This window comes from Amia ocellicauda, chromosome 2 (assembly GCF_036373705.1).
Source record: "Amia ocellicauda isolate fAmiCal2 chromosome 2, fAmiCal2.hap1, whole genome shotgun sequence".
Taxonomy (NCBI): domain Eukaryota; kingdom Metazoa; phylum Chordata; class Actinopteri; order Amiiformes; family Amiidae; genus Amia; species Amia ocellicauda.
Window position 1 is genome coordinate 3,874,298 of NC_089851.1, and position 11,677 is coordinate 3,885,974.

The following is an 11,677-nucleotide window of genomic DNA, read 5'->3' on the forward strand; positions in this document are numbered from 1 at the left end:
CAGAGAGCAGTCATTTACACGCACAGAGGATAATGCTGTTTGATGTAGATGTTTACAGCAAAGACCAGATAAATAGTGCTGGCCTGGGTACAAAATGCCGAGCCCTTTTGTGATATGGCCCTAGTGGTCCCTAGAACTATTTGACGAATTGACCTGCCATTCAAAGCGATTGGACCGAACGATGATGCTGGCACCATGGCATTACAGGGCAGGTGTGAATGCTCATGATATAGGAATATTTGTAATTTGTGTTTATTTCAGTGGGTGTTTCATTCAGTAACCCCCATAGCACTGTTCAAAGTAAAAATGTTGCATTGCTGGATCTGCCATTCATTATATCTTTGATTTATTTCTAATATACTGTTTATACCGTCCTCACAGCAAATTTCCTGAAAATTATAGTTCTAACTGCAAATGTGATATTTATTGTACATGGTTGTCCAGTCATTTCCTTTTAAATTGCTCAGTTTGTCAGCCGTTTTTGCATTTCTTTGTTTCCAGAGACACCGATGGACGAATGTTGTTAGACATCTTTGATGAGAAACTCCATCCGCTTACGGTAATTATCTCTGACTTGTTTTATTTTTTAAGTGTGTGCATGACCCTTCAGTATAAGATCAATCCTAGAGGTGTGGTTTTCAGACCAAGCCCTCCCACCTTTCCTGGATACAAAAAAAGCACCACACTTAAACTATGCCAACTTGTAATTACTTGCTTTTTAAAATACTTTTGATTTAGTTAAGTTTGATTTCATGGACACTCAAATGTATGGCAAATAAGGTCTTGCAAAAGACAAAAGTGAAGAGCAACGAACAATTAATTGAGTTCCTTCTGTTGTGTAGAATTGTTTATTTGACCATGATCCAAACTGCAGAAGACCGAAGGGAAATTGAAAATGTTATTTCTGAGTCTCTGTTTGCATGAATATTATATATTTGACCAATCTGAACTGAGGAAAAGCAGTCCTACGGAGCACTCAAATCTAAGAGTGTGTCTGCCTTGTCGACTCTGTTTTCCCTGTAGAAATCTGACGTGCCCTCAGACTATGACAAGCACGACCCGGAGCAGAAGCACATCTACCGCTTCGTTCGGACCCTCTTTAGTGCTGCGCAGTTGACTGCAGAATGTGCCATTGTAACGCTGGTAAGTCCAGTCGCTTCAGCTTTGTGTCTTTAAGGAATACAAAATATAATTTATATAGTCTAGTCGCTTTAGAGCCTATTGATTAAAACAACAACATTGTAACCAAATACCTCAGAGAGGACACAACATGCTGTTTTTTGTTTTGCACATTCAGAATTTGACATTACAACCTAATAGAGCATTGTTCAGGTTTTCAGTGCACTGCAGTGTGGACTTGTTTAGCATCACACAATAAAATGACTGTATACATACCTTGAAGGCATCGATGGTTCAAGGGAGCTTTATCCAATGCTTGAGTTGGGAGGATGAGAAGTCTTCAAAGCTCTCAACAGCTACTCCAGCCCTGACCTGACCAGTTTCCATTGCAGGCTTCGCTGTCCAAATGATAGTGATGGTTGCTCTCATACCTTAAGTAGTCTGTAATGACATAGGGCTGATGACAAGTCACCAAAGTGTTATCTTTTAAAGGTCAGTGCCCTGTGGGAGCAGGTGCTACTGAGGTAAAACATTACCCTTGATGAAAGTTAACCACTTACGAATGTGCATTTTAATTTAACGTAGTTACCTTTTCATAGAATTTAATACGGACACCGTTTGCACAAAGCTTTAATATGAGGAAAGAGTTTTTCGTGGGACTTTTTACAAGAACATTATTTCTAACTATTGACAGACCAGTCTCCATTGAACAAGGTTATGAGTCAGGCTGTTATTTTAGGATCCTATAAAGCCTGAAGAACCACTGAGTGGTTTTCTAAAAATGTAGTGTTGAACTTCCCTTTCTATTGCCACAGCACTGTTTTGCAGTTAAATGATGTTGGTCTTGCACACCAAGTACTTTGGCTGGTCTGTTCCCTGGGAGGATGTGGGCAGTGGTTGTTCTTTTACCAGTTCAGGGATGTGGGCAATATTAATGAATAAACATACGGAGGCCAGATTGTTTGGGAAAAGGTCAAAGACAAAATCTGATATTTAAGAGCCATCTTCAATTAATAATATTGAGTTCAACAACAAATCAGTCAGACCCCACTGTACGTGATGCAAAAATTATGATTTTTTTCTCACACACTCATTGTGGTGCATAAGTAACTGGCCTTGAGTCAGCCCACAACACAGGAAGTGCATGGTTATTGAGATCTTCACTTTCACAGCAGAGACGGAGAAGAAATTAAGCAGCTATGATTCAGAAGTAGTAATTGTTGCATCTTTACTGACGTATTGCATTTCAAATTTCACCTGAACTGCCAGTGATAAGCAAGAGAAAACCCTTTCCCTTCAGAGTGTGGACCCTAGCTAAGTCACAGAGCCAGATGTACGTGGGACAGATTCGATTCAGCGCGAGTTCAGCTTCCCTTTGTGCCATTTTAAGAACCGTGTCTTCAGCAGTTAGTTATAAAGCCTGGCATGTTTGCTTCAAAATACTTTCTCGTTGCTGTCATTACCATAAGGTTATCCCACGCTCCGGATGACGAGCCCACAGGTGTCCCGTGCTCGGAACATACCATTTTGTATTGTCTCTGCATTTGGGCCCCCTGAGGGAACTGACAAATGTTGGGAGTAATTGAATAGGGCAGGGGAATGATGGTTGTGAGCCTAATCTACTGCTCCTAATAATAGAGAGAGGAGATGGTGATTTGTATTGTTTCCTTTAGCTACCATTCCTAAGCCCACTGTGGGGATTTTGCCAAAAGTCAGGTTGCTGTCAGACTTTACTTTGCATTACTTAGCTTATGTGATTTATTCGACTTAGAAGTGTTGTGTAATAATGGGTGTTTAGTTTTGTTTGCGTAATCCATTGTCCAGTGCCTTCGAGCTCAGTGGAGAAACCTGTATCTGAGATTTGTTTGTGGTTTTCATACAAGACACTGGTGATTTTCAGAGGTGTGACCATTTCTTTTCATTTATTAAAAAACAAAAAAGTGTCAATTCAATGTCAATTCTATATTTGTATCATTTAATATTTAATGTAATCAGATAATGCAAGGCTATCAACATATATGGGTGGATTCAATATTCTGATTTGTAAACCATCAAAGTTTATATAATACCTGTGTATTTGAGACTTGTATTTGGCAATCGTTCTTTTAATTGACTTCTCCAATTTAGTATTTTTAATGACAGATTAATAATATCTTGCTATTTATTGGTATATATAGTGCTGGATAGTGAAACTCCCTGAGCAATATGTACATTCAGCTTTTGGAGGATATGCCTCTTCCTTTGTTTGGCACGATTCTGGTACTGATAATTTAGCAGCATAGGGTGGGTTTATTTCTCTTACTGTAAAACGTGGTTTCTTGATGATGGGATTCTGGCCTTCAGTGTTAGACAGACATTTCACACTTGTCCTGTTCATCTGTCCATGGGCCACAATGCTCAATATCAATTAGTCTAGGGATTGTCCTTTTTTGACCACTTAAGGAATGGCTGGAGCAGGGTGACGTAAAACTCCAGGTATTTCTCCTCTGATCTCTCATTAATTTGGAAATGGATGTGGTCACCAAATAACAGGTATAGAAACTGGACAGCATGTGGAAATATATTGAAGCTGGCAAAGTCTGTATTCTGTATTTCAAAAGCTGAACACATGACAAACAACGCTGCCGGCTTTGCATGACTTGGACAATACTTCGACAGAAAGATACATTTGATTTATGCATGTTTCAGGTACATTGTGTTCAGGTGTGGGGGTGCTGTTGGCACTGGAATTCAGACATTAAGGCAAGAAAACAACATCCACACCAGGTCCAGACCACCTGCAAAGGAAGCCGTTGAATGTTATTTGCACCTTTGGGACCGTACCAGAAGAAATGCACATTTCGTATTGTTTCAATTTCCTTCAGCCTCCTGGAAAAAAAACACTGTCCTTAATCAAATCTGATCACTCTAAATTCTGATGTTTAAAAGCAAAATAGGCCATGTAATGTAAAATATGAAGTGAAACTCACATATTTTGACTGTTGTGTTGTGATTAAGTGCTTTTCAATATATCTATATATATATATATATATATATATATATATATATAGATATATAGATATATATAGATAGATATATAAATCTAATTTAAAATGGCATTACATTAAGTAATACTGAATACTGAATATAGTGCTGTGTATTTCATGACTAATTAATTTTGTTTCCTTTAAGATCAATTAATTCTATTAGAAAGACTGAAGTGTTTTGGCAAGACTCGCACAGAACACTCAAGTGAACTGCCTGGCCAAAGTGTCTATAAATATGTTATTTAGCCCCAAAATAAAGCACTTTAGACAGATTAAGGAAATGAAGGATTGCTCCCAACATATGTCAACGTCTGTTACAGCTGATTATCTGAAAAGTGTTTTGACTGTAAAAATCTATTTGCTGTTTTGCTGACAAAAACACTGAAACATATGGCGAATTCCTAAAGACCAGATCAGAGACGGTTTAAACCTCTCAGGGCCGAGACTACATGTGCTTTGTCTCACTCTGACGCACTGGACTGGCCCTGGTGTCATAGCTGAAATCCAGGGGGATTAATCCTGCAGCTTTTGCAGTATGCCAACAAAATGAATTTGGGATCCTGCTGTAGTCCGGAGATTGACGGTGCCGCCTGGAGACCTAAACATGACCTGCTCAGGGGACAGGTGTGACTGCATGGTTCGCGAGGCCCTCATGCAGACCCTGGGCTTGATATCACCATCTAATTAGTCTATTTGGTTATGGTGATGAACATAAATAAGTTTTTGATAACGACCAGTAACTGGATTAACCTAAACTTTAATTAATCTCCCTAATTAACCATCTTAATCGAGCTCAACTCTCACACCCATTTAGTTTTCGGGTCCATGCAGGTCTGGTCAGATGCTGAGAACAGTGTTTGGTTTCTGTACCCTTCTTAATTGTCCCTCCAGTCCCTATTTTATGTTGGATTTGCTGTGGAGGCAGCTCGTTAGATACTCAGTAATGCCATTACAGCCGGTACAGGACGTGCATTCAATACCTTGTTATGGCTCTCAGTAACTATTAATAAAGGTCCCCATACATTGCACATGCCACAGATGAATGCTAATTTGGTTGAAAATGTAAAGTTAGGAACGTGATATTTCGTTGTTTTGACTATTCTCAAATGTAGCATAAGTTATACACTGCAGAGCTGGGAAGTGGAAAGTCCTGAGGCAGTAGCTATAATACATTAATAAATAAATCTATATAAATTAGTTTTAGCTGAAAAACTGACCAAGTCTTTAACGATGATGTAGATTTAAATTCTACTAAAGCACTATAGTAGGTAGTGCATGGTAAGGGAATAAAACATCTTTGTTATTTATGACAATTTAGCGACACCCACAAACATTTGCTAATTACATACATTTACTAATATAGACATTCTCCTTTTAATCTGTTTGTTGTTTTTCTGTTCTGTTTCTAACTATAAGACTATGATGAAATGGGTTCAGGATGAAAATCTGCAGATTAATAAACAGCCCACAAGGGTGTTTTGAAAAGTTCGGAGTTTAAGGTGTGCCTCTTCTTGGGGTCAAATGAATAGAAATAATGAGAACAATTGAGCCAGCAGGGATATCGACAGCGCAGCTTTGCAGAAATCCTTTTTTTGTTTATTTGTTATTTTTGTAATGAGATTCAGGGACAGTGGGTGTTCGTTCTCCTATGATGGCATCCTCCCTGCATCTTTAAAGACCCCCCACAGACTTATGCTGGCAGTGCTGCCGAAACAGCCAATTTATTAAAGCTTCATACAATAATATTTTATAGAAGCTTGCAGGCATTCTGCAGATCCCTGTGTGGTCCGCCCATTTCAACAGCTGATCCCCTTGTAAGTCGACGCATTTGGCAGCCTGAGTAAACAACAGTGGCTTGCACCATATTTCTGTGTCTTGCACAATGGGCATATTTGCACAATTGTTTTTTTTTATCTACAACAAATAATTCTGTTTTTGTTTCAGTTGAAAATGATACATTATGTATAGACTGACCATAGGTCAGTAGAAGGTGGTGCACCATGCTAGCATAATGGTGGCAAGACTTTAAGTACCCTGTTTAGTATGAGTTTAGTATAGATTGGGTGCTGCCTCTGTGGCAGAAATGACTGCTTTAATGAACCTGAAAACTGGGTTTAGGAGTGGGGTCTCCGAGGTGGGCTTCCACACCATTAACGGCACCGGCCAGACAAAGCACAGGGTGGAGTGAGGTGATTTCCCAAATAAAGGTTCGACATTCCCTCTGTGGGTACTTGTGGCATCTGTGCTAGTGAACGGAGGCTATTTTGAAAGCAAAAAAAAAAAAGTGTTTGTTTATTTGGCAGAGGAATTTATGCATGACAGCTAGATACATACATTAAATGAAGGGAAAGTGAGTGGGAGAGTGATACTTACAAAATAATAACGGGCGCCTACGATATGCGCCTGTTACTTTCATTATTATTATTATTATTATTATTATTATTATTGATTCATCCACAACCATCAACAGTCAGACTTAATAGTCAACAGTGTATACATTTCTGAATGCAGCAAGCCTTAATTGTATATTGTTGCAGCTGTGCAAGACAGCGAAGTAGTTCTCAAGGCCACTGTACTAAAACTGTGCTCTTGCACTGCACTTTATAGGTAATACAGCTGACTGTCTTGTGCCTGATTCCTGGGCCTAGTACCTTAGAACAGCCAGTGGTTTAAATTGCACTGAATACACACAAATGCATTGTTGTAACTGGTGTAACCAGTGTAACCAGTGTAAGCCCTGGTGTGTGCAGTGGTGTTATCCCCCTAAGTAGGCTTTCTCTATTCATGTTTGATTTCCAGCAGGATTTAGTCGTCTTGCTAAAGTCAATAGCATTTGCTTCACATGTCCGTAGGTGAGGAGGGTTAGTAATCACTTTAGAGCAGTGCTTTACAAAGCAAACTCATTCTTGGCTTTTAGGTCTTATTCATATCCCAGGGCTCTAGATATTTTTATGTGCTCCCTACTCCGTTAAAGTCTTTAGCAGGGATTAATTTATTTGCTGATTCAAAATAAGCAGATCCACACAGGGGAAATAAGAAATGTCAGTTAAGAGTCTTAAATAATTCATGCTATTTAAATAATAACATATATATATATTGGGGGAATAGTCAGAGAGGTTTGGGATACTTGCAATCATACACTTGCAAACAGATAATTACTAACTTTTTAACTAACATGATTTAACACATATCATAGGCTACTGCTTCCAGGTTGTCATTCGGTTGTGGGGGAAGTGAGGGTGTTTTGCAGATCTGCGAGACCTGGGATCTCTAACCTTTGCCTAACTGTTTCTAGGTATATCTTGAAAGACTCTTGACATATGCAGAGATTGACATCTGCCCCGCGAACTGGAAGCGAATTGTCCTGGGCGCCATCTTGCTAGCGTCTAAAGTGTGGGATGATCAGGCGGTCTGGAATGTGGACTACTGTCAGATCCTGAAGGACATCACAGTGGAAGACATGTGAGTTTGTTGAAATCATCTCATTCTGATTAGCTCGGGCAGCGCTCTGATTTATGCTTTTTATGTGACCTGCCATTCCTCCGTTGCTGTTGCTCAATATAAACCTATAAGCATATGCTTGGCATAAAGTTAGGCGATCACATGATTGTATAGCCTGTTCCGCAGAAACCATTTTCTGCATTGCATACCATCAGTAGGGTACTGTTATGCTAGTTTACCTTGGGGAATTGTCCATATGAGCTCTGCACTTTTAACGTGGTTTTGCTGTAATATACAGTAGTTTAAGGAGAACTTGTATAAGAGAATTGGGAGAAACACTGGATTATTTATGTGCACATCCTTATTTTATACCCAAAGCAATCAAGGTGACTTCCAGAAGCTTCTATACATGTCCATAGAAAGCACCATATAATACAGTTGAACATAATGTGGAAATGCATCAAATAGATGTAATTATTTTTGACAGGAAACCTTTTAATATTTTCTAATGCATTTTTCTTCTCGATTTGATTTATCTAAACAAAAAGAGAATCACACAAACAGTCATGTGCATCTTACTTTTGTACTTAATGTACAGCTCTGTTTAATCCAGTTAATGCACTTTTTAAGGAAGTAGAACCTTAGTGTCCTAATGACTGTGTCTTACATTGGGTTGTTTGGATGTATTGGTTTACAATCACACCCTGCAAAAACAGTTTCACTCTGACTAGACATTGGCAGATCTTGGTACTTGAGAGCTTAACACCTTTGTTCCATTTCCTGATGCTTGCTGATCTGAAACGTCTGACAATAGCGTGCGTTTGGCAATTTTCCTACTGTCGAGATTCTATTTTCAAAACTCAAAACAAAACTCTGCTTTCAAAAAGGTAGAACGAGTGCAGGGTATCAGTAAACGTGTGGTAGAGCCCCTCTTGACAAGGCCAGAATATACAGCCCCTCTTAAGAGCTATTGTTTTACCATTCTTCACAGGGATGAAATAACAAACCAGAGCAGTCAAATGAATGCATGAGATTCTCTGGGAGGAAGACGTTTTCATGAGCGCTTCCACTCTGCAGGCTAAATTTAGCTCGTCTGTTGCTGCATGAATCTGAATATATGTGTGGGGCGGCGCACAGGTGCTTAATAACCTTTTTACATTAGCGCTGTGATTTGGCACAGAAATGCCTCGATACAGTACGTCTCCGGATCACCCACATGCTGACTGAATAAGTGTAGTGTATTTCATATGGCTAATATTAAGTCTTTAATTAACAAATACATTGCAGTTAAATTATAATTTCCCAAGCTATAAAAATGAAAAAATACTCAGATATTTGTTCATGCTCCTATTATATGTATAACCAGCTCGTTGAAGGGTGCACTGAACTGCATTGCATATTGAATTGACTTGATTTAGTTCAACAGAATTTAAAGTTCTTACCATTTTAAGACACCTATAAGACTGGTTGGGATGGACATGGAAGACTAGTTGTGTTCTTTGGCAGAACTCAGAACGATTTATTTATTATTATTTCACCGCAACTTTACACCCATTTAAAAACCCATGATATTGAATTGATGTGTCAATGAAGCTAAATAACCTGTTTTCCAAGTAAACCCTTGGTGCTTCCTTGTTAATTCCCTTTTAAAAACAATTCCCATCTGTTTAATTGAAAACCAAGGGCAGGGGGTTATCTATTTCTCTTCCAGGAACACTGTGCAAGTGATGGTTAATTGTATGATTTAGTCTTAGGAAATGCACTCACACAAAGAAACTGCAACCTGCCTCCTCCCCTGCAAAGAATAACTTTCCTTTAATTATATGTTCAGTTATGAAACTTCCCACTGTTATTAGGGGAAAAAACAAGTGTCAACACGTTTAAAGCGTGTTTGGCAAACGTGTTGAGAACAGGGATCCATATGAAGCGGCCATAGAATTAGTGTTTTTGTCTTCGTGGATCTTAAATGAGCAATTATCATCTCTAATCTCTCGTCTGCGCTTGTTTTTCCCCAGGAATGAACTGGAGCGACAGTTTCTGGAGCTGCTGCAGTTCAATATTAACGTCCCCTCGAGTGTTTATGCAAAGTATTATTTTGACCTGCGTTCCCTTTCAGAGGCGAACAATTTGAGCTTCCCCTTGGAACCGCTCAGCAGGGACAAGGCACAGAAGCTGGAGGTGAGAGAGTCGTGTGTCTACTTTGTTTGACAACTTCATAGAATTACCTCACGGACATTATAAACCGTTTATGGTTCAGTATTAATAAGGAACAAAATGTTGATTCTGAAGAGCTTTTGATATCAAACCGCTCTGGTTTTCATTTTAGAAGAAACAAAATCCGTGACAGTTTCTAATCCATCCAGCCTGCTTTTAAACATGGGATTTGTGTATGCATTGTTACTGACATAAACTAGTGCCATTCTGCAAGTGTCTACCATAGCATTTTCCTTTTTTACACAGGCTATCTCCCGGTTGTGTGATGACAAGTATAAGGACTTGAGGAAAGCGGCGAAGAAGCGCTCTGTAAGTGCGGACAATCTGACTGTGGTGAGGTGGTCTCCTGCCATCTTATCCTAACCGTTCTGGGACTGGGGTACGGGTTGGCTTTCTTTCCAAGGAAGTTTATCATCCATCCAGTTTTTGCCTGGGGGAAAACGAGTAACCTTTTCAACTCGGCTAGATGCCTTCACAGTGCCTCCCTCTGGTGCAGCACAGACAATACAGAAATCTTTTTTTTATATATATATAATTATTATTATTATTTAAAAAGGACTGAAATGTACAACCTGTACAGTGTTGGAAAGGCGCAGACGTACTCTTCCTGTTTTCCCTTGGGCTGCCAGTTCTTCATCCTGTGGCCGTGAAGAGGAAATACTATCACTGAAAACGAACTGCAAAATGAGCAACGAGGCATTTACGTGAATGAGAGAGAGAGAGGAAAACGGTGCCATGATATTCAAAGGAAAGTCCGTATCTACATTTAAACATTTCTTCTGGTCTGTCTTGAGTTTTTATGATTAGTGTCTGTTTTTGTTTTACATTCCTATTGTTTTGTTACCTATTATCTAAAACGTACGTCTCTCCCAAGCACAAACAATATCCAAACCGGTAAAGGGCAGTGAAGAAGTACCAGGTTTGGATTAGTTGCTTTGTTTTTCATACAAATGGACATTTCTTTTGACCAGCATACTATGATCTCTATAGATTAACCACATTCATTTAAATACTTGGACCGTGTTTGGACTGTTTGTCCATGTGGACATCTGAGAAATAAGGATATTTTTTGGGTGACAGAAAGGAATTAGGAAAACCTTTGTTTTCAATTAATCAATCAATTATCAATTCATCTTTGGCTGTTTTTTTCCCCCTCTTCTTCTGGTTTACACGCATTTATTTGACAGCTTTTGAAGGGGACAATGTGTAGGAAAGTTCTAGCTGGGAGAGCACTGGAATCTGAAATCCATCTTTTGGTTATTTTAATGAAAATAAAAAAAAAAACATCATCCCCACACTTTCCTCTCAGTGCATCTTGGCCCTGTAGGGGTGACTTTGCGTTGAGGTAATAAAATAGTCGAGTCGGGGCCAGTCTTTCTTCTTGTGCGATGGAAAAATAAAGTGAACTCGGGCTTTTAAGCTCAAATAAGTGCTGGCCTTGAGACCCGCCTTCGAGGTGCCAGTTGTGTGTGGATTCGGGCAGTGTTTTTGTGGACGAGGGCGTACTGCAGCCCACGCCACGAACTGCCACACTAATGTGCATTTCAGAAATTGTCCTCATGTGTAAACATCTATAAACTATAAATATTCTGTCCATGTTGTCTTTCTTACATTATAAAGGACCTTCAATGTACAAGCATACTGTTATAAATGACCCCAGGTTTTCGATACGCTTATCAAAGTCAATACCAGAGTTTTCCACAAGGACGCAAAGGCCTCAGCAGAGTAACTTTTCCGGTCCGGGAATATTTCACATCGTTAATACGGATCCCGTGTATTATTAGAGGAAGTCACAGTGAAAACATTCTCTACGCTTCTGTGATTATTTGGCCAGAACGGGTGGGTGAATAGGAAAGGTTCTGCACTTTAAAATTAAA

At 39.3% G+C, this 11,677-nt stretch overlaps 1 protein-coding gene across 2 annotated transcripts in view; it reads left to right on the forward strand.

Moving 5' to 3' along the window:
* The window catches only part of ccny (cyclin Y), a 49,949-nt gene extending 38,555 nt beyond the window's left edge, over positions 1-11,394 (forward strand). For both annotated transcript variants that reach the window (XM_066716402.1, XM_066716411.1), the window contains 5 exons: positions 502-559; positions 1,024-1,143; positions 7,441-7,607; positions 9,602-9,764; positions 10,047-11,394. In XM_066716402.1, coding sequence (XP_066572499.1) covers positions 502-559; positions 1,024-1,143; positions 7,441-7,607; positions 9,602-9,764; positions 10,047-10,163 — 625 coding nt within the window. In that variant the 3' untranslated portion in view covers positions 10,164-11,394. The remainder of the gene's footprint in view (positions 1-501; positions 560-1,023; positions 1,144-7,440; positions 7,608-9,601; positions 9,765-10,046) is intronic.
* Positions 11,395-11,677: the final 283 nt, after the last annotated feature.